The sequence below is a fragment of the Lagopus leucura genome, unplaced genomic scaffold (assembly GCF_019238085.1).
Source record: "Lagopus leucura isolate 7727_CA_CO unplaced genomic scaffold, USGS_WTPT01 Super-Scaffold_100157, whole genome shotgun sequence".
Lineage (NCBI taxonomy): Eukaryota > Metazoa > Chordata > Aves > Galliformes > Phasianidae > Lagopus > Lagopus leucura.
Window position 1 is genome coordinate 42,362,023 of NW_024962334.1, and position 23,282 is coordinate 42,385,304.

A 23,282-nucleotide genomic window follows, 5' to 3' on the forward strand; every position below is an offset into this window, starting at 1 on the left:
TGAAGATAAAGAATCTTTAGTCTGCAAAGTCTGTAGATGAGTTAAAGTTCATATAAAGCTTGACTGTCCACACAGTCTCAAAACCACACACGACCACTTGAGATGAAAAAGATCATAAAACATTTCTCTTCAACGCTCTCAGGAATTAATTTTCAATAATCTGTACCATTCAAAAAACAAATGAAACAGCTAAAACTTAAATTCTGATTTTTTATCCCCTCCCATCTCCTTGTACTGAATTTTCTTGAGAAATCTTACTATATATTACCAATTCCCTATTATGAGATCATTGAATGCGGTTTTATATAATGGATTCACTAATAGATTTTTCTCATAAGCTTTAATACTCAGATTTATCACTATAGTTTGGAAGAATAACCATTTTTCAACTAACAGAAACGATGAGCTCCTCTCAAGCTGCAAAATGAAGACTGTCAGCTCAGGTTATGACAGAGTTAATTCACTCCACGACTTTCTGTGAAATATCTGTTTTACACGTGCTAAATTAAATTATCCGCTCACCAAAGTACTAACATGATGGCCATTTACTTAGAACCTTGTTTCTCTCTGTAGGCATCTAATTGTTCACAAAGGCCACGTGATTTATGTCTGCTTGCCAGAAAGGTATTTTTGGGCACCTCTGGTTTAAAAAAAAGCGTCAAATTCCTCGTGCGCAATGGGACAGATTAAATGACCCATTAAGCTTAATTTAGCTGAGGCACCACTACAAGTTAATTAGTTAAAGGCAAGATTTTCAGTCCAGGCCATAAATTGGGCCCAGTTTCCCACTGAGACCATTTAAGTTAATGAAGAGAATACAACAGGACGAGAGGAGCTCATGCATCTGATAAAGGTCAGTGTATCCAGGCAGGGGGCTGGCACTGCACAGCTGCAAGGTGGCACAGGGATTGGAAAGCAGCAAAGCAGTCTTGCCATGCACAACATCACTCTGCAAGCTGCTTGGTGCTTCTGTCTCTTTATACTGGATTAAAAAAAAAAAAAACCAACAAAAAAAAACAGCAGATGAAGCGTCAAAATGTAAAAGCTTCACATACAGTGATTCTGGTTTCAGAAAAAACACAGGAACGTTCCCTAATGAAGCACTGTAATAGCCCTACGTACAGCCCGAGCATCTTCATTCAGCACATACATGGGTACAGACTGTTCCTATTACATCCCAAGTCAGTTTTCCAATTAGTTCTCGCCCACAGGGTAAGATGAGCAGCATTATGTAAATAAAACAGTGTCAACGTACAGAACAGTTCAGTCAAACCAGCAATTACCACCAACCAGACCGCTGATAACCACTGATGTACCAATGGCTGTTGGGTATTGAACTGTACTGACAACCTTTGTGGTATTCTTTAAATTTATTAATTAAATTAATATATTTTCTCCCTAAATATTTTACAGAATTGGAATTTGTCAGTGAAGTATAGCTTTAATGAACAAAAGTCTTCCAAATCTCTTCATCAGGGTAATGAAGGCTATACTGACTCGTTGGGTTTTTTGTGTTGTGGGTTCCTTTTTAATTGGATTTGCTCACATCTTTCCAGAATACAGTCAGAATTTAATGTACCTAATATAATCCTGGACCATTTCAGCAAAAAACAAAACAAAACAAAAAAAAAAAAAACACCATCACATAGTATCAATTTATCAGTTTATCACTCTGATAAACTTGAATGTGCAGAATATTAAAGATGGGGAGGAAAATAAAGTACTGACAGTCCAACTCAAAATCCACCACTGTCTCAGAGTATCAGAATGGAACCTGAAAGGCTTGCTCCTTCTGGTCTGAAGTAGACTACACTTCGGGCTATTCTTATATCCAAATGCAAAGAAACTACAAAGCTCATGCAGTGACAGTAACGTTCCAAGCAGTTCTTCCAAGCAAGATCACCACCACCAGTCACATCACCCAGCGGTACTGAGGGGCCACAAGCAGAAAAAGCAATCAGCTTTAATGGCAAAACTCTCAATTTCTCATCTTTTTTTTTTTTTCCCCCAAGAAGGAAAAGATCCTCAAAGCTATTTCAAACAACATTCGTTGTTTCTTCTTTTCCAAAGTCTGTGTCAATCTTAGCACAGTTTTTTTTTCCAGTTCATAAACAATTATTTTCAGTTATCAAGCTTTTTATTTAGTATTTCACTTTACAAATTTGCAGAACTTATACGTGCTAATCATCATTATTCTACTACAACTGTAAACGCTGCTAAATAAGCAAGGTCCTTCTATCAGGCTATTCTATCTTTTAAAGCCTTTGATCCACTGTGTTTTTAAAAAGAAAATAAAAATTCAATGTATTCTAAGAGCTTAAAAGTTTCTTAGTCATTGCAAATAAATTACTTTTGCTTAACTAAGCTATCTAAACTATTTCTACATGGCTTAATTAGCAGCATTTTATAGTAAATATTACTCATTTAAAGTTTAACTTCAAAAGGGTTAAGCATCTTGCTAAATACTCATTGAATTTGATAAAATAATTTAGGCAATTAAAAAAAATAATAATCAGGCAAAACCAATGTGGAAATTAATGAAGAAAATACATTATTTTGAAACTGCAGAAGGTTTATTACCTTTAAAACAAGCATCAAATATTCTTTGAAAAATACTCTGAAAGAGGAACATTTAGAATATCTGCTTGAAAACTTAGGCCAGGTTTGAAAAGCACTGAACAGGACAAAAGATTGACAGCTACTGACACAATTATGCCTGGTAAACCCAACATGATGACTGACTTGGGAGTCACAATTAGTTAACATCAACTTCTGTTTATCAAATGCCTGTATGAATTAATTCTGATTGTGAAAATAATTCAACAAGTATTACCAATAAAAACACTGTTTTTTCTAAAATTGGTAAATTCAACTACTTTGGAGCTGTACAAAAGCTGCAATGGAAAGCAATTTCCATATTTCAAGATGTTGACTAGAGCCTTCACAGCTTCTGAGTTTATGTTAACTACCTTGTTATCACAAATAATTGCAAAGACCTAACATGGCTTCTCAGAGGAAATAGATGCCATACTCACACAGTTAAATTTGTGCAGGATTTCTTTATTCATTAAGCATCCTTTCCACAGTTCACCAGCAAACCTCAAGTCAAAGCAATGATGCATTTAACCTCAGTAATTACTATCCAAGGCAATGTGCTACTTTCAACAATAAAGGGGGTACTAATTCATTCAACTGCTGCTATGATCTTCAGGTCTCACATCCTGCTCTAATGCAATTAGTCTACAAAGAACTAATTACCCTAATCGAGCAATCAGTTTCACTGACATCTTACTTCCTCTAACAGCTATAAACACCACTGAGCTAAGATAGCACCAAATTAGTTTTCTGTATCATTGTTTACAATGCAGTTTGAATTGATTACGTTTACAACATTCCCTAAATACTTAGTTTATTGCTAGCAACTACATACTTATTCACAACTACTTGCACCATAATTACTTCAATACTTGCAGATTTTTGACTGATGATAAAACAGTTAAAAAAAAAAGTTGGCCACCGACACCTGTTCTAAATTTTGTAGCAAAAGTTGTGAAAAAATACTGCACAACTGGATTAATATTTTACTTCCATTTCAGGTATCAAAGCCCTTCCCAACAACAATTTTTTTTTTTTTTCCCCAATAGATTGGAATTGTTTCAGTTTGTAGCAAGAGAGATAACTGGCTGCATGTTAAAGGAGGCAGAGAACAAACCGACTTCTGCACTCAGCTGCTTAGTGAGACAGTGGAATCCAAATCACTGTAAGTTTTAAAAATAAGACAGTATTCTGCAAGCATGACATTAAATGCTGCCTCTCAGAAAGAGGACAAAAAATTACTTCCCCAGAATCTCTGCCAACCTATCTGTGGGTGATTTTCTGATCACAAACTCTACCCCACAGTCCCTCAAGACAGTGATGCAACTCACTAAGAGCATGGGCTTACACTTCTGGATTCAGTGATTTGTCCATATTGTCCATGCAATAAACATTCTTCTTTATTTCAGCTGATCATAAAAGATCTCAAGAAAAATAATTAGAAACAGTATATTTAACCAAACAGCCTACCTAGTTAAACAAATTTTAGATGTACTACAGTTCAATGTCACTATTATTTATACTTGCCTGACTTTTGGCACCATCATTCGGTGTTGCACCATTAGCGTGTGGCAGATTGATGCCATCAAGGTAAAGACCTCTTCGCTAGCTGAATCTCTCCAAACCATATTCAACAGAGTGTTTGTCTGCTGCTTTGTATCCAGTTTCTTTAGACACTCCTCAGTAATGTACTGAACTGATATTCTCCCATCACCCTATAAACATATCAAAGAAAAAATTCCTTTGAATTACTTTTGATGATCAAGTATTTCCTTTCTAAAAAAAAAAAAAAACAAAACAAAAAAAAAAAAACCCCAAAAAAGAAAAACCACACACATCAGAATTTTACTGGAACAAATATTTCCAGTCTGATAATTACAACATGAGCACATCTGTATATACCAGGAGCATTCCTGAAAGCATCACACTTTAGAGTCAGTGTAAATCCCTAGGCAGGCAAGTGCCAGATCATGGTTATTGATTTTCTCACTTAAGTCAGCAGGAAAGATTCCCTTTAATGCTCTTCAACACTTGAATACAATAAGGTAAGATCATTTACAGGCATAAGATATGCAAATACCAATCTCTCCCCCAGCTAAATCAGCACTGGGCACGAAGTCCAGAAACAGATGCCTCCTGTGCAATCTTTTAGAAATGGCACTTTCACATTCATCACCCATGGATTAACCAGCAAACTTCAGGGTGCCTAATACATGTACAGCTAGTGTAAGAAGTACACAACGAGGAATCCTTTTTATTAGCACAGAACAGAGCAGAGCTCAAAATTCTCTTTTATTTATTTCCTCTTTCTACCTGGTCCTCAAGAAAGCAGATAACACCCTGGCTCACAGGAGGATAAAAGTTCCAATTTATTCCCTTTGTTGTTTTTTTTTCTTTTAAGCAAGATAGGTATGCTTGGAAATACAGAATACATTTTAAAAAAGCACAGAAGAAACACTAGAAAAACGTACTGCAACAAATCATATTATGTAATAAGGTTTCCTCAGAGAAGATCTTCTCTAATTAACAAGTTACTGTAAATTAACAGTGAAAAGAAATTTATGGGTTTTTTTTAATCTATTACCTCTTAAACATCACTACAGCACAAATAGGATCTCACAGTATATATTACAGTGCATGCATGGCCCACAAATTAAATATTTGATTCTAAACTTGTGGGGCTCAAAAACGGCCATTATTTTGTACTTTGGACAATACATTATTTACTGGGTAAAAAGGCACTTATTCACACTATACTGATAAAGATTTTTGAGTAACAGTAACACATTACATCTAAAAATCCCAGCTCAGCATGGGAGACAAAAATCACCCAAACAGCTATTTGGGTTCCCCCCACTCCACTTTGTTTTACTTTAATGAAGTTTGGTGTAATCTCGCACATTGCACAAGAGAAGGCTGCACATTGCATCAGTCCTCTGAGTAGCAGTACATATTTTGAGAGATCATACAAAGGTCATTAAGAAACTACTGAATTTACATCTCTCCAGCTGCGGTTGTTCAAAACCTTGGTCCTGAGTGTTAGGAGGTTGAAGTTACCATGGGTTCAATTCATTAGTCAAAGTTTTACAACATGCTTAAATTCTAGTGAAAAGTCATTTTTACACTACTCTCTATATATTACTGCAGAAACTAAGTGTTCCACCCTGAAGGCTTTGAAGACAAAGTATATATTAACAACTGAGCTAATTCAACAGGGTAAAGATTGACATATTCTACATTCAAGCACAATGAGGAAAAAAAAATGCAATGTTGGAAGATCAGATTAGCATTTTTCAGTATATCCTAGTGTCACCATGACCTTAAGAAATGAGGAGAATACTGATCTCCGTAAAATTAAAGCAGAGAAGTTCAATTTTGTTTTTGTTAAAAGAAGAAAGCTCTGTTATCCAGAAATCACACTACCTGAACTATGCTATTATACTAAGAGCTTTATTTGTGCTTTTTTTTTTTAAACAATCAGTTCTATTTGTTTGCAGTAAGCAGCCATCTACTCATAAAAAGTAAACATGGCTCCTGCTATGAGTATCTAGAAATACTGGACTTAGGGGGATCACGGTTTTGCCTGTATTTGCCAATACTGTAAATCAAACTCATTTAAAGAAATTCTATAATGCTTACTGGTGTAGTTGTCATTTCACTGATCTCTTCATCCTCATCTTCAGAATCACTGTTTGCATCTTGACAATTTGTACCAGCACTAGATACAGGCAGCTGAGAGAGAAAAGCCTGGAGTACCCTCAAATATACAAGCAGTCCTTCTTCTGAAAGGGATCCTACACCAAATACATTGAAATAAAAGATCTTTAGCCAGGCAGTTCTTCACTATATTTTAGTGGAAATATCTAACAAAAAAAACACATTATGCCAAACCCTCCCAATTAAGTGCATTTTCTTCCTAAAAGTGGAAAAACAGCTAAAAAACACAGATCTTTAATACTTGTATCCACTAACTGCTAGGCAACAAACTAGGTTATGGAAACACATGAACTACTAACTCAAATATGAAAAAGCAATGAACAGGTCATATAGCTTTCTCACCCAAATACGTTTCTCCAACTGTTAGCACGAAGTAAAAAAGCCATGGAGCTTGATCACTTTTTCTTGAACATCCATTTTCTGCTAGTAATAGTGCATTCAGAAAGAATTCATAAGGGAAAACGATCTGCACATCAGCCAGCGCTGGAATGATGAAATGGAATATCTGATCTGTGAAAGGTGCTGCCACAAACTCCTCTGTGAAGGCTGCAAAAATCTGTTGTCTAAAATGAAGAAAAAATGTCTTGATGGAAAATACAGGTTACACTTCTCACAAGTACATCCGTGGAATGACAGATCAAATTTTGCAAGTTTGAACACATTCACCAAGAAGACAGCAAAGTGACACTTCATTAATTCTGTGCCAGTACACTGCATTTCTCAGATTTTTTCAAAAATGTAATACTTACACAATGCCTTTTCCCTGATCATCTTAATCGTAACATCACCCTTTACATTTAAAGTAAACTCATGGAAAACTGTTCTGAAGTTACATTTAATCGTGAAATAAAAAATGAACTAAAAAATTCTGATTTGTGCTTTTTTTTCTTTTTGCTGTAATACAAAACACTACCACATGCAGCAGAGCCTGTTTCATTTTTTTTTTCTGTCTTTCCACATATCTGACTCATTCTCCTTGCAAGCTATGACTTAGTTATTTCCCCTCTCATAAACCTGCCACAAAATTCTTAAATGCAGAGTTCTTTTCATCTGACTTTGGCTACATCTTTATGCTCAACTAAGTTTTTCCACACCGATGCTCCTTCATAAATCATTACTACTGCATATAAACTGAACTGCACTGAAAAAACAGTTGGATGTTAAACAACAACAAACTGTGAAGCTCTGACAATATTAAATAAGTACACAAGTATCTAATATCATTTTTATTTACCTTGCACCTTCTGGACAGGAGCTGTATGTAAAGTGCAATGGTTTCAGAACATTCTCCAGAAGTATTTTTGCAAGAGGGACTCGAGAAACATCAGAATACTCAATACTTGATGGAAGCTTACTATTAATTAACAAATAAAGCGACTTGTAGTAGCCTGCAAATAAGTAAAATCATTATTTAAATTCATTATTACTTTTTTGCTTTTCTTTATAAAACAACACGTACTTACTTTACAGTTATAATTTCAACAAAACTGTAATTAACTGCAAGAAGCTTTATCTAGGAATCTATATTACAATAGTACAAATTATATTCACATAACCAACAGCAGATATCAGCTTTATCTTTGGAAGCATCACTTTATAAATTCAGATAAATAACTGCATTCACAGTCAGTTTGACTTTCAAAGACCAACCAACCCTGCTGATAAAGTGAATAATTTGACATATTTTTTGAAATAATGACCTACGAAATACATTCTCTTCTCTTTGACAGCTTGCTTTTTGCTCATTCAGAAATTAATTTCTCCCTCTACACAGAAACATGACAGTATCTTACACGTTATGCTAGCAAGGCTATCCAGTCTCAAGTTTACAAACACCTTGCTTCAGAAGACTGAAGAATACAATTACTGTTCCAAAACAGGAACCTCTCAGACAGTAGTAAAACGTATTACCATTGGAGCCACAAAGATGTGTGTAGAGGGTAATGTGTCTCACTGTCAGAAATTTATTTTCGTCTCGCTGCAATACAAATGGAATCACATGATTTCATTCTTCCTAATCCAACCTCCTCTTACTCAATGAAATCCTAAATTAAGACAAGTTCCACTACTACAGGAACCACTGCAAATGCATAAATAGCATTTTCTCTCTCATTGAGAGACTACGTCTGGGACATTTTGTCACAGTAACTCTGACACACAAAAGCCACTATAAGGAATGGAGGTTGAAACTAGGTGATCACTGTGGTCCTTTGCAACCCAGGCCATTCTATGATTGACAAAACTCATGTGGAGAATGAACTGTATTTCAAAATATGTAGTAAAAGCTGAACACAGCTTCTTTACAACTTAACCATCATAAATAATGAGGAAACTGCACACTCTGTTGTGCATGCATGCTTCTTCTTTTAATCATGATTAGAAAGCTGAATTTTTTTTTTTTAACTAAAATTTATAATTTAACATCCTGGTAAACCTTTATATATCAGAATGAATATTACACTAAAAAAAATACTAAAGTGACTTTGAAGACATTAATTATGAAGTAAACAATGAGATAGACACAAGTACTTCCATAGTCTTAATTATGCTTAGTCAAGTAAATTAAATGTGCTACAGTAAAATTCACTTTTTTCCCTACAGCAACTTCAAAATGTGTAATCTGCACACATCTTTATTAGCCTACAATAGACTTGTTTTACAAAATGTACTCTAAAACTCACAAGTACAGAATTATTGCAAAGATTAACCAATTGGAAGGTGCTAGTCCACATTTTACATCCATGAAGCTGGATCCAGGGTGTGCTCTCATACCATTTCTGGCATTTTTCCCCAGCTACCGGTCATTGCAAACTCAAGTGGTATCACAAAAGCAAATTATTTTCTTCCCACATCCTCAGAGCAATAACGTTTCTTCAAGACAACACGAATTTTGGCGATAACTACACAACTCATTAACTTTCAGTATGTTTGCACAGGTGTAACTGATTGCAGCTCAGCAAACAGTTTTGTTGATGATGCCACGAAGCAAATAAAGGTTAGGTCACCATCTCTTTGCTAAGGTGTCTTTTTCCAGTGCTAGCAAGAAGAAAAATTAATACCAATTTACAACAATAACAATCACTAGCAGTTATAGAGAACTATATCCAGCTACTCTCAAACCCTGTGGTGAAAGTCTGTATATATAACTTGGGAGAATACTGAATTTATGAACAGAATATCTGAGGAATTTACATAGTAATTTCTCAAGTAGCAACCTCGTTGCAAGCAAAATATCTGTTTCATGTATGGGTTACGTATGTAGCACTTAATTTGCGTCTGCAGTAAAGGTAAAACGTGATGAAACAACATGGCCTTCAGGTATTATGCATTTTGTTCAGTTCTTGAGTACTGTTGAGAACTTCTAGTTCCTAGCTACTCACCTTTCTGAATCATGTAGTGCAAAATTTGTTCAATTAGTGATGTTACATAGCTGACATCTTGTAAAACAGGTAAATACGTATTCTCAGATGAAAATACCTCAAGCATTCTCATGGGAAGTGCAACATTCAGACTGTCGTCATTGCAGTTTTGCAATAGCCTACAAATGAAATGAAACAAAAAAAGAGATTTCTCTTATTTCATCACAAACACACACACATCAACGTACAACCAAAACTACAACAACTCCCCTAATTAATTTTAAAATAACTTCTAAATGTATTCTTCCAAGTGTTCTCAGTAATTAACATCTTTTTGTTGGCACCATTATAATAATAACTCCTGGTTTTACAGAATGGGCTGGGAACAAATAATGTTTTAGTTAAACATATGACATTTCCCAGAACGTCTTTGATTACAGACTTAAGTATTAAAAAGACACCCATCCCCAACCTTTTAGCAAATTTCTCATGGAACAACTAGGAGTAATGACTGAAACTGACGATTCAGAGCCCATTCAAAATTAAACTATTTGTTACAATGAGACACAGGCAGGCAGAGCTGTCCCTACAGTGCCCTTTCTTTCACAGCCATCCAGAAAGACAGGACTTTAACAGCAAAAGTGACTCTGACAACACAGCTAATGCATTTCACTAAACAGATTAAAGATACTTTGACAAGCACTTACTGGCAGACATAGCTGCTATCATGCTTTTTTTTTTTTTTCCTAAAGTTTTGTTTTGTTTAGTTTTTAAAATGTAATGTCAAAAGCTACAATTTTTCATGAAGCTGAGCTTACATAAGAGGAACACTCCTCCTCACTACACGTCTCACCTCCTGCTTTCTGGGTTTCTGCACCGAACTGTAAGTAGCTCAGAAAACAACCCATACAGTATAGCAAGATTCAGTGATTTGAATGCAATCATTTACAACATTAAAAGGAAACAAGATTCCTCAAAACTCTAGAGAGTATTGTTAATAAAAGCAACCATTATAACGTTTCCAAAATTTGGTTTTAGATGACAGTTACTCCAGTAGTTTCATAGATTTACCTTCCACCGGTTCTCCAAAATGAACGTGAAAGGGTCAGTACTGATAATGAGTCTACTGTTGCAGACAGTAAAATAACTGCTCAACATGCCTTACGTCCAAAGCAAAGGAAGGGTGTTTTTAACATCAGTATTAAAATAGAAAGGCATATCCAAATCCAAAGCATATCCTTGGAAAAATGGTCAAACTCACTGAATACTTTTTGATTGCTATTTGTTCAAGAAAACCTTCTGATTCCAGCAAATACTTGTAATGACCTTACTACATGCAAATACACTTAAGTCCATCCTTAGGGAGTACATTCCTTAAGCATGTATTATGTATGAACTTAGAAGTCAACGGAATCGAGACCATTTCATTTTTCTTAAGCATGAAAAAATGTAATTTATCATAGCCTGTATTTATAGTGATCATAAACAGTTCTCTCCATTTGCTGCACAAAGAAACAAGCAAGTGTCCAATGCAATTTCTGAACACATTTTAGGCAGTGGTGTACAGAAAAAAGAATTTACCTGCAACACAACCCCAACAGTCTTTTTATTTGGAATAAGCAAGTAAGTCGGTCTGGACCATCCAATTGCTTAACAAACTGAGAACTCTGTTTAATTAAATTCTGACACAGCCATATCTGGAAAACATACACACAAGTTTACTATTTATGACATCTCAGTTCTGTTGTCTCAAGCACGTGAAGAGCAGCTGTACGTAACATATATCCATGTTTTTTTTAATCAACACAGGTCTTGCATAAAATTGATCTTAAATGTATGCAACATCTCCTTTGGAAAAGTTAAAAAACATAAGACAACCATATCAGCTAAGGAAAAAAAATATTCACTGAACTATGTAAAACATGATTATTAACTTTCAAAATTAACAGAAATATATTTACAAATAACTTTTTCAAGACATTTGTTAATAAAAATACCTTCAGAATTACCAGAAAGCTAGTAGGACATTATTACTTAAAAACTTTTTTTTTTTTTTTTTAATAAATTACTGTGAATTACAGACAAAGTATTTTTTATTTCATAGACTACACACACACACACAATCCAATTTTAAGTTATTTCATCTAAACAGAGAACAAAAGAGCGCAGGTCAGCAAAATGAACTTCTTGAAGTAATCAAATCCATTTCTGCATCCCTTCCTAAACCTTCCAAGCAAAAGAATATTTCAATGGAACAGATCAAAATATATACAATACTCACCAAACGCTTAGAATCCTCATTCTGTTTATAGAAAAAGAGTAGCTGACGAACTAGAAGAGTCAAATTAGCTCCATTAGCTGTAGAAAAGGTTCCTCCAGTTTGGGCCAAATTAGCACAGCGATCAAATTCACTTCTCTGGGTAGAGTACTTAAAATAAAGGAAGATACAAATCAGTGTACTGATAATGGTTATGAATTTATACAGGGACGTGGCATTTTTAGAATCTCATTTGTTTCCCATCCCAACTGGTAGCAAAGTAATTAAATGCACCCATTCATTAAGAGAACGTATACACAAAAATCTAAGGCCGTATCTGCTTCCTGTAACTCAAAAGGTACATATAGCAACACATTTGTTGCTTCTCAAGTCAAAATTATCACACCAAGCATTTTCAACTAGTTTACTCAATCAATGTTAGCAAAGGTAAACAGACAGAACTCTTTCCCAGAACAATCAAGCCAAGAGCAGCTTAAAAAGAAGATCCTTTTGACTCAGATGACTACCTTAGTCACACACACCACAGAAGTTCTGCTGATATGTGAAAGCTTCAAGCATGTAAGTGTCAAGTCAAGAAAGTTACATCATCCCACTCAAGACAGCTGTCACAAAGGTGTTTTGCTGAATAAGCATTAATCTACTAAATAACTGAGGCTCAGCAGATGTCGAGGGACAATAAGAACTTACACTTCATCAGCACACCAAATATTCAAATGTCAAGATTTCTTAATTATTTTTTTTTAAACAGCAAATTGATTTTCTACCAAGACTGCTTCACCTCTTTCTCAACAAACCAGTACTTACCTGATGATTTCTGTCTCTATAACCCCTTACAAATGATTGGATTATTATTGCATTTTTCAGCCTTCGCCTTTCTTCCTGTAAAGTGAAGGAAAAATAAATTAATAGAAATATTGTGGAACCAACGGTAATTTCTACAATTTTATCTGATAAATTGGTATTCAAAAGAAAATTTCTTTAATTCAAATTAAGCACTATCATTAAGAAAAAAGTATCTGATGTTCTGCATCCAGTACACACAAAATCAGAAGAAAGCTTTTTATTGCTCTAAGTGTGCAATTATTACTAGGTTATAGCAAAAGAATTCTTAATACTCAGGAAGTACATAACACCACAGAAATCAACATAAACACACTGACATTTTATTTGACAGCTCTAATGCTACAAAGCTGAAGAACTCGAACTCAGTGACAGTATTCCTCTTTCTGCACAGATCAGCTGACATTGAAGACCCACTGCCTTCTATACAAGTGACAAATCTGTATTAAGAACCCAGCACAGTTTAGATTACAACAACAAGAGAATAAAAACAAAGCAAAACACACAATGTTTATTTGGATAAATCTGAAGAGAAATGAAGGTAATGCTTCAAGTCTAACAGCTCTACAGGGAAACTACAGGGAAAAAAATTCCTGCTCTACTTTAAACAAGACAAAGAAAGCAAGTCAGAGTCATTTTATGAAGCCTTTGTCACCAACCGGAATGAGCAGTTATAACCATGCCTATAAAACAGCTCACTTTCTGGGTAACTGAAAGCCAGCTTGGTTCAAGCACTATGGAGAAAGTACTCAGCACATTCCCTGACAGCACCCCAGCACATCCCATCACAGAAATATCCAAGGGAAGTGGCTACTGTAAATCACTTTCCAACAACGCCCATACAGTTTGTTAGGAGATGAAAGAAAGAAGAAAATACTTAAACAACTCCTCTGAATAAACCTGTCCTTGAAATCCTCTGATTAATCCCTGAGCCCGGGCCAAAATGAAAGCTTTCTATTCCAAAAGATACTGCAGAGAAAAAGATACTCAACAGCAAGAGTACAAAGTATGGGAACAAGCAGCAGAGTTCCAATTACAGACAGGCATTCTCTCTTCATAATCATAATATAATGCTTGATTGAAAAGTGGATATCTTCTCTTTCTAGATATTGTTTTTATCCCAGCACGCCTAAAGTCAATTACTGATTCAAAACTGATACATTCACTCACACCATGCTACTAAATGGATCTCATTTTGCCACATACCACAGAACCACAAAACAGCTCAGGCTGGAAGAAACACATTCACCAAGACACTGTGCTTCAGAACTGAACTTTTTCCTTCCCACATGTATTCCCTCTTTTCCGCTTTGTTCCAGCTCAAATTCCCAAAAGGCAGTAACATATATCAACACGATTAATAAGATTTCCTGAAAACTCAGATATCAGCCTCACAACTGCTTCTCACTCTCTCAGTCATCAGCTGATTCCAAAGACCTTTACAATGCATTCAAGTATCACTGTTTCGACTGCAACTTTCAGAACTGAGACTCAAACTGGGGAAGAGGTTTGCTGAAGGTCATTCTGGAAGCCACAGCAGAAAAAGGAGTAGAAAATGGCTTGCCAAGATCAGTCCACAAAGCAAAGAAATGGAAGAATTTACTAACCAAATGCCGGTATTTTCTCAACAAATGATCAAATGAGATCAAATGAGCATCAAAATAAAAGAAAAAATTCCCTTTCCACCCAGTGCATACTCAATTATCTTCTTTTGAAATGAAAATAAGAACTTCTGGGAAGGACCAAAAAAGCAGCTGATTTTGTTGCTTCCAGTATACTGGAAGACTGCACAAGATTTGCCAACTGAAAGAAAGCATTCCTGAACTAAGCAGGTCCACAACAGAATAAAGCACTGGACTGCAAAGGTTACTGTATCAAAGACGAATCCAGCATGCATATAAACACTTATAGTTACTTTACCTCTCGTTTTCGCCTTTCTTCTTGAGTGCGATGCAGGAGCGAAGCCTTTTCCTCCTAAATGGCACAAAGATACAAGGTCATTTCCATTCAAACACAAGACTTTGAATCCTTCACAGTATTTCATAAATGTATTTTTGGGGGGGTGGGAGGGATTGTTCATAGTGTGTCATACACACAACACTCGATAAAAATTAAGTACTAATTATTTCCTGCACTTAAAAGCACACCTAACACAGCCCTTCCTGAAGAACAGTGACAGTGGCTGTGTAAAAACCACAAGGACAGGCAAACATGAGCAAAACCAAGCGCTCCACGTTCAGATTTGTGTTCTCAGCGTCCCAGTAAGCAAAGCAAACAGAATTCATTAATAAACGAGGAAATGGAAACACAATAGAGTCCCAAACCTACCATGTACTTCAAATGTTTGCTGAGCATTTCCTGGCTGGACATGTGAGCTACTGGCCCAGGTGAGCACAGCAAGCCGTGGGAGCTCAAAGCAATCACCTACTGCATCAAAGCTCCATGCCTTGGCTAACTTGCAAAAAGGACTGGACTCCTAAATTCATTTATTCATTCCTCAAAAATTGTCCAGAACGGACACCAAAGTAGGCTTCTGTAACACAAATGGAATCTTTTCTTTAAGAGCTCTGAACTCCAAATTAGGGCTACAGGCTGAAAGTTTCAGGAGAACTCTGTCTTCAACAGTGAGAAAGAAGGGAATGCTGAGGGATGCACAAAGCATCTGGAGGGCAATAACAATGCAAGAGCAAACTTATCAGCTTTACCCTACAACCTTAAATGTGTGCACATTGGCTACAAAATATAAATAATGCTTTACTTGTGTGAATCTCTTAATGGATAGATCTCTGCTGTTTCCAATGAAATAAAATAATTCCCTTCTGATGCAGAATATTCATCTCCCACTAGAGACAATTAACAATGAAGCTGCCTGAACCCCGGCACCTTCCTAAATCCACTCCAGAACAGGCAACATTTTTAAGATATTTAAGGAAACATTCCTTTTTCACTGCTCTTACACACTTAACTTTTTCTTTCTATGGCATTTCTAACCGGGGCAGTTAAGAAATAAAATACACTCAAGCTGAAAGTGTCCTGCATTTAAATACCTAAAAATAAGCCTGAAGTTGGCAAACAAATATTTTAATACTGAATCACTTCAAAAACAACTGTGCTGCAATATTTAAATGTCTACAGGCAGAAATAAAAACTGATGGCAGAATTCTTCTTCTGTACCTTCCCCAAAGGTAGAGAGGAAGCACCCAGTTTCACTAGGACAGAAAATACCTGAGCACAGAGCACCAAGGACAATGAAAAGCAAAGCACTGATACAAAAAAAGGAACTTCAAACTGGATTTGTATTTCAGATCATCCACTGGAGCAAGCCCAAAGGAAAAAAATCCCACAAGAAGGCTAACCATCTTCTCCTCTAAAGACAGCATTTTACAGCCAAAGACACCACTAAATACAGCTATTGCTCTCTAAATACAAGGGTTTCTTCCACTTGTTAAACACAGTAAAATGAATCACAACAAAGTCCATACCTAAAACAACAAATCTCAACTCAAGCAACAGGAAGGGGTTTGTGTCTGCCTGGAAGTGTAAAGTGAAAAAACTGATCGCAGGTACATTGACAAAGTAATGTAATAAATTGAGAAATAACCAACAGATAACATAAAATTTCATTGTTTTTCTTTTTAAATATACATTAATTCTTTTCTAACTGCTGGTCAGGGGGAGAGCTGTAAGTGGGCAGCCTCTCGTCACTCACTGCATCTCCAGCTTTGTGTCAGGATCTCCCTGAAGGGAGCACTTCTCAAATCAATACGAACGCAAATACTTGCTTTGACTATTTCTGAAGGCATACATCACCTTAGTCAGAGGCACTGCCTCAAGCCAAAGGATTAAATATACAGGTAAGCACTGCCCAACTGAAGGAAAAAAAAAATCTCCTTCAGAGTTATTCAGCACAATTTGACTGTATCACCACTTCAGAAGTTAAGAAATAACTCTATGAACGTGCAAAAGAAAAGAAACTTGCTGTGGGAAAGTGATGACCAAAAGCCTACGGCCTATGAAGGTCACTGTAAAACACTCACTTCTTACAGTCAGATAACCACACACACACCTCTCAAATCCCATCTCTTAACAGAGCGAAAAAGAGCTCAGCTCAGCAGCTGCTGCGCAACACAAGAGACTCCGTGCCCAGGACTGCCTGCAGCCCCACAGCCCCACACACTATGGTATGGGATGCACATTTGACAACTCCCATCTGCAGCAGAGACACAAATCCTGGCAGCTGGAGGACAGTACAACCAACAGAAGCCTGCAGAGATGACACCAGGCTCACTCCTACTCCCCACCTCTGTAACACCCACTCTCCACTTGCTCTCCACTTGCTTCTCTTGCTTTCCAAGTTGGCACCCTCCTTTTAGATACTGAAAAAGGCAAGTCGAATCTACTTACCAAGGCAGGCAGGCGACTAAGCATCAGCTTGTCTTATACTTCCAACCCTAACTCAAAAGGAGGGGAAAGCCATTCCCCCAAACTCCTGACACATCCCATGACTTAGCCTTCCCCCTTCAGAAGCTCAACCTGCCAAGCACAGAGCTGGGCAAAAGGAAAAAGAAAGCAAAGAAACAGTGAGCAACAGCTGAATGCAGTGCGACCTTAGGGATGATGAGATAGAGTAAGAATGAAGAGTTGAAAACAAAGTAGCAGATGGGGGACAGCAGTCAGAAAGGACAGCTTGCAATTGCCATCAAAGAGATGTTAAGTAATATTTAGCATGTTAATTTATACATCAGGGTAAAAATGGTGGGTAGCACATTAATCACTGCAACGTTGAAAGCTGCACTGCTGCTGCCCAGGTAAGAAAAGCAGCATCCAACTGCGACCATGTAAATGGCTGAGCTTCAAAAACTCCAAGCAAACACTTAACAAAAAGGTCGAACAACTGTTTTCACACCTTCATTTTGCTGAAATGCATTCCTTTCCCAAAAAAGTATGCTCATGCAACTCCCAGCCTTTAAACACCCTAGAAGAAAATGACCTAAAATCCGTTGAATTGTATTCTTTTTGTTCTGCATTTTAATACCTCATACTGCAAGTGTTTATAAACCTCCAGCTTTCATGGCTCAAAAATCAGGTTCAGAAAAGAAATAGGTACACTTTTTTTTTTTAACCAGTATTTGTCAAGTCTGAAATCTAAGATTGAACATTGCTTGACACCTGTCTTACTAAAGGCATCTTAACTCCACACCAGACAACACAGAATCTAATTTACGAGATGCAAAGGTGAAACAGAACACTTCTTTTCAGGTACTGTTTCAACATTGAGTACATTGAGAAAAAAATAACAATGGTAACAACTGAAGTATTAATCACTGAGATTTCTTCGTAAAATGCAGGGCTTATTCTCCTTTAAGTCGAAAATGCTGTTCTATTTAGCATTGAAATAGACTATGCTAAATATGAGGCATGACTTCTGGGCAATTTTCATAGAAATAAGGACAAATAAGCACTTGATCTTTTAACTTCTAAGGACAATTACAAAATCCTTGTTTTCCACCTGCCAAACACAGGAACGTGAATCTTTTCTCCTTCCTTGAAATAATGACATTTCAGACAAATTTAGCTTGAGCTACATGAATATCAATACTCACAGGTAAAGCAAATGAGATGACTTAAGGAGTTTACAGAAGCAAATTCCTTTCAACATGGGTGGTGGATAAATTCTAAGTTGGCAAACAGAAAGAATATCTCATATCATCCATCTGTAGATAATAAATGTAGACACTGTGCAGCTGCCCCTCCTCCAAAGTGCTTCTCAATTCCCAATACAATCACAGGCAAGACAAACTCCACACCGCTGGCTTTTTGAATGTTAAAAGAATTTTAAAAGATGCAGAGCATCTTGAAACATTCTCAGGACAATTTAAATTTCATTTGGGCTTCAATTTTACTCTGGGACACAGAAAGTACCCAGCACCACCTTTACCATGGTAGCAGCAAGGCCACACACAGCAGAGCCACAAAGTAACTGGAGGCTCCAGAGTCCATGTGAGAAGGCTGCTTTCTAAATTTATTGTTTGCCCACAGTACGTGTTGTTTTATAGGACACCAGCATTCTGAGTCACTCTGAATTTTCTCCAAAAAGAGCCAAAAAAAAATACACACCTGCAAGAGCAGAAATGTGTTTTGAGTGGGAGACAACTCAGCGCACAGCGCGCAGCTGAAAGCAGCAGTGCCATCACTGCTCTCAGCTAACTGCCACCTGCAGCTTCCTTTCCAGGGAGGAGGATGTTAAATGTCACCCAGAGAAAAAAAATTCACGATGACCTCATATGCACTAATTACCCAATTGCCCTATGCACTCTTCACCTGGAAGTTGAAGGGGAATATACAGGAATGTGATGTCAGTAACAGAGAAAAACAGAACTGCAAACTACAGCTCTTTGCTTATTAAAAACAGGTGTATTAAAAGAAATAAAGGGGACTTTGTGAAGTTATTCATAAAGCTGCCTCATTTTGTGTTGTAATTTAAAATTATTTTTAAAAGTCTTGGGATTTGTAAAAGCACTTGTGCATATGTTTTAGATTATACATTTGACTTCATAACATCTTAACCCTTTTTCCCTGTTAAAGGCTTACCAGAAGTCATTAACAGAGCTCATCATCTATATGATGTATGTAGAGCTATAGAGCCCCTAGTACACCTCAGTACAGGGGCAGAGGATTCCCCTACGTGCTATGTACTAAAGGACTGGTGCCTCATATTTCTCTTATCGCTGGCAAAACACATCAAGGAACAGCAGCTCTGACTTGACCAAACCAAGCTGAAAGGTTTCTTGGATTCCCACTATGCCACCAGGACACCAACTTCACAACAGAGTAAGTGAAACCTGCATGCTGTCACCAGAAGAGATGCTGACACCACCAGGAGCATACAGTGCTCAGCCCTCCCCTGCCTCAGCCTAGTGACTGCTTCAGCTGAAGGCTGGCTGAGATCAGCTCTGTGCTCCAACAGAACACTCACCCTGCAGCACCCCCAAAATAGGGGAGTTTTGCATTAGTTTAGTGAGCCCATTCACTGCTTGTAACACAGGCTGAGTTGGGAACCATTCGCTGCAGGACCATCAGCTCCACTCCTCTGTACACACCACAGAATTTCCCCATAGCAATCCCTAATAACAGCATGCACTTTGGGGCCTACAAAACTTACTAAGTACTAAAAAAAAACAAACAAAAACAAACAGTTATACCAGTTACAATGAAAACTACGTTCGAAAATAACTTCTGAAGAGCCTCATAAAGCAGGGAATTGTGTTTTAATGGTGACAGTAAAGCCCCCCCTACAATCAGTAATAGTACAACAATTTATCACATTGTAAACAAAACATCAAAACAGTATCCATGCTCTCCACCAAATACACAATCAATAACCCCGATGAATCAGCAGATTTGTGAAAGGAGGTGGACAGAACAGTCCACACGCTGACAATGTCATCTATATTTTACACCTATTATAAAATGTAGTATTAAAATGTTACGACATTCTGAAAGGAGCAGTCATTTTGATCTAATTGATTCTGCAATCCAAGACTTAGCAAACTTTTGGCAAAACATTAAGCTGGATTTCAGTGCTTTTCCACAGCATTCACAACCCAGACCATCCCAGTGAACACAGGATGTAAAAGCAGACCCGAAGCTGCTGCCTTTCATCATTCAAAAACATGGTAAAACTTAGTGGTGAGAAAGCACACTGGATTCAGTACCTTCTGTAAGAAAGGCTGCTAGTAATTAAAATAAACATTTCATACTGCATCTCATCATCCTTTTTTTATACCCGTGTTCTTGTTTTTACACGTTACACATCATCAAGAAGGTACTGTGTAGGTCTCGGAATCTGACAATTCATCTCTTCAAACTAATAAATCTATTGGCTTTAGTCTGCCTTTAGTCTTTATAAATTTACCATCACATTAGGACTGTAAGTTTTCTAACTGTCATTAAAGTCCCATTTTAGAAACAACGTTTGCATCATTGTGTACATGCTGGTAGAACTCAGGTGCCAGAAGGCCTGAGGAAGTCTTGGTACGTCTCCACTACAGAAGTAAATGGCAATGTCAAATTGGCTGCCAGCATACGTGACTCAAGACCAACAAGGTTACCAGTTGTGGCTGTAGTTATTACTAGCAGAACCTCTTTTTACCAGTCAGGTTTGCTGATGGTTTATGTTGGTGTAGTTATATCCACTCAGAACGACACTGCTGGCATCTGAAGTGCTGGCTGACCGACTCCGCACACCGCAGTGCCTGGCTTTGTATCTGTGTTTTGCTAAATACAGCTATACAGGTGCATCAAAATGTGGAAAAGTTCCCCAAACTAAACAGAAAACTATTCCTAGCATTAAGCAGCCAGCATACAAGCCTACAAGTAACAGGACACATGATCACAAGCAGCCTAGGACATGAGACAAGAGTCGTGGACCACATGTAAGCATTTAGCACACCACTCTCCACTTTAGTGAGTTTACATAAAAGTGGACATAAACTGCACTTCTAAGTGATTACTGTTGCACAGGAAAACCAGCTGCTGTTGGGGATGGCCAGAGCGACAACTGACTGTTCTGCCTTGATGCAGCACAAGAATTCCACGTAGCACAGTAATGCCCTGCAATCTGTGCACCACTCAGTATAGAGCTGATCGATTGTGAAACATTATCCTTTCATTGGACTCAGTGAAGTTTACACAACAGTTTCAGTTTCAGTTCCTTTCTTGTATAATATTCACTCTGACAAATTCGTACCTGCAGAAAGTTAGTACATTTGTCCCACACAGCTAACACATAAAATGACAGAAAATTCTGTTGAGTTTCCATGAAGAAATCAGTAGGTGTAACAAGAGATACATCAGTTGTTTATTTTCAGAGGAGGAAACACGCTCTATAAGTAATGCTATTAGCAAGCTGATGCCAAAAGCTGCCAAGTGCCTGAAGCTTGTTGTCAAGGGCCAGGGCATGTTCTGCCAATTCCTACTTCAACTGGGCAATATTTATGGTATTTCCAACTCATGTAATGCAACTGCATGTGGTCTAATGAACAGAACTGTCTTCAGATAAGACGATTCAGGTGAGAAGCTGCACAATTTATATACAATTCTGTTAAACATTCTTGTTACTAAAAAATGTAAGACGCCAAAAGAAAACTTTGCTATGACTTTAATATCACACTGAAGGTGGTTGAGTCACCATCCCTGGATGTGTTTAAAAATTGTCTGGACGTGGTGCTCACATGCTCAGATTTAGCAGAGGGTTGTTAGGGTAGTACAGTTAGGTCATGGTTGAACTTGATGGTCTTTCAGGTCTATTCCAACCTGAGCAATTCTATGATTCTGTTACCTTCCAAACTTATTGCCAAACCTTATATATTGTAGAGAACTGAATGTGCTTACAGCGCACAATAACAAAAACCTTTTCTTGCTCCCATGAAGATTAAAATAATAATGAAAGCAGAAAACAGCTTCACGTGCAACCACGGTAACACAAGGAACCAGTACTGTACCAGAGTGTCCCTGACACACCAGGCCTTCGTCTCGCTCCCTGCCCAACCATTCAGCTCTTGCAATAGGACAAGGCAGTCAAACCGAAACAAACCACTCTGCTTCTTGCCCATCGATAAAGGCCAGCAGACTCTGAACTGCTGCTCGCTCTGCACACGACAAGCTGAATGTAAACCTGGGAGAGCAAAACAGTAGTTACAGTGCCCTGACAGCCCCCAGCCGTGCGGGCAAAGCCTTCCCCAGCAGCACACTCTGACCGTGGCCGTGTAAGGCCGCTGCCCCGCTCCGAGGTGAGGCGGGTGCCCCCGTGCACAGCTCCGGGCCGGGAGCCTGGGAGCGTCGTGTGGCCTGGTGGGAAGCAAAATAAACAGGAGAACGGAGCCGGGGAGATAAACGCATCCTCAGGAGGAGAGGATTTCGGCTCCGTGGTAGACCTTAGTCATAGCAGTTCCCATTTTTTTTTTTTTTTTTTTTAAGGCCCAACGGTAAAAATAACGACGGAGAAAAAGCGAAGCGGACGTAAACACCGGAGACAGACAGGCGGCGTCTCTTACCTTCCTACTCGCTCCTCCAAGAGACACCTTGGGCCTTGTTTTGAAATCCCCTTCAAAGCTGAACATGTTTACCGCTTATCCCATCTAGAGCGGGACCCGGCCCGGAGCGGACACCGCCGCCAGCGCCGAGCGGAGGGACCGCCGCGGCCCCGGGGAGCCGCGAGCCCCCGGCTGGCAACCCGCGGCCGGCGAGCCCCGCGCCGCTCCCCCCCGTCCCTCCCCCGCCCCGCGCCCTTCGCTCCCCCGGTCGCCCCCCTTCTGACCGGCGGCCGCGGCTGCGCGTAGCGGGAAGGAGGAGAAGGAGGAGGAGGGAGGGAGAGGTAGGAGGGGGCTGGCGGGGCCGCTTCGCTTGCGTGGGGGGAGCGGCCGGCAGCGGAAAGAAAATGGCCGCCGCCCGCAGCTCGCCAGGCGCGCTCCCGACGACGGGAGCGTACGCGC

General features: G+C 38.3%; 1 protein-coding gene across 1 annotated transcript in view; it reads right to left on the reverse strand.

The window, feature by feature from the left end:
* UBE3C (ubiquitin protein ligase E3C) overlaps positions 1-22,983 on the reverse strand; it is a 64,698-nt gene extending 41,715 nt beyond the window's left edge. The window contains exons 1-10 of the mRNA XM_042888516.1: positions 22,845-22,983; positions 14,710-14,763; positions 12,754-12,828; positions 11,953-12,099; positions 11,253-11,368; positions 9,693-9,850; positions 7,547-7,700; positions 6,655-6,875; positions 6,235-6,389; positions 4,123-4,310 (exon numbers count right to left, since the gene is read on the reverse strand). Of these exons, the coding sequence (XP_042744450.1) occupies positions 4,123-4,310; positions 6,235-6,389; positions 6,655-6,875; positions 7,547-7,700; positions 9,693-9,850; positions 11,253-11,368; positions 11,953-12,099; positions 12,754-12,828; positions 14,710-14,763; positions 22,845-22,910 (1,334 nt within the window). The 5' untranslated portion in view covers positions 22,911-22,983. The remainder of the gene's footprint in view (positions 1-4,122; positions 4,311-6,234; positions 6,390-6,654; positions 6,876-7,546; positions 7,701-9,692; positions 9,851-11,252; positions 11,369-11,952; positions 12,100-12,753; positions 12,829-14,709; positions 14,764-22,844) is intronic.
* Positions 22,984-23,282: the final 299 nt, after the last annotated feature.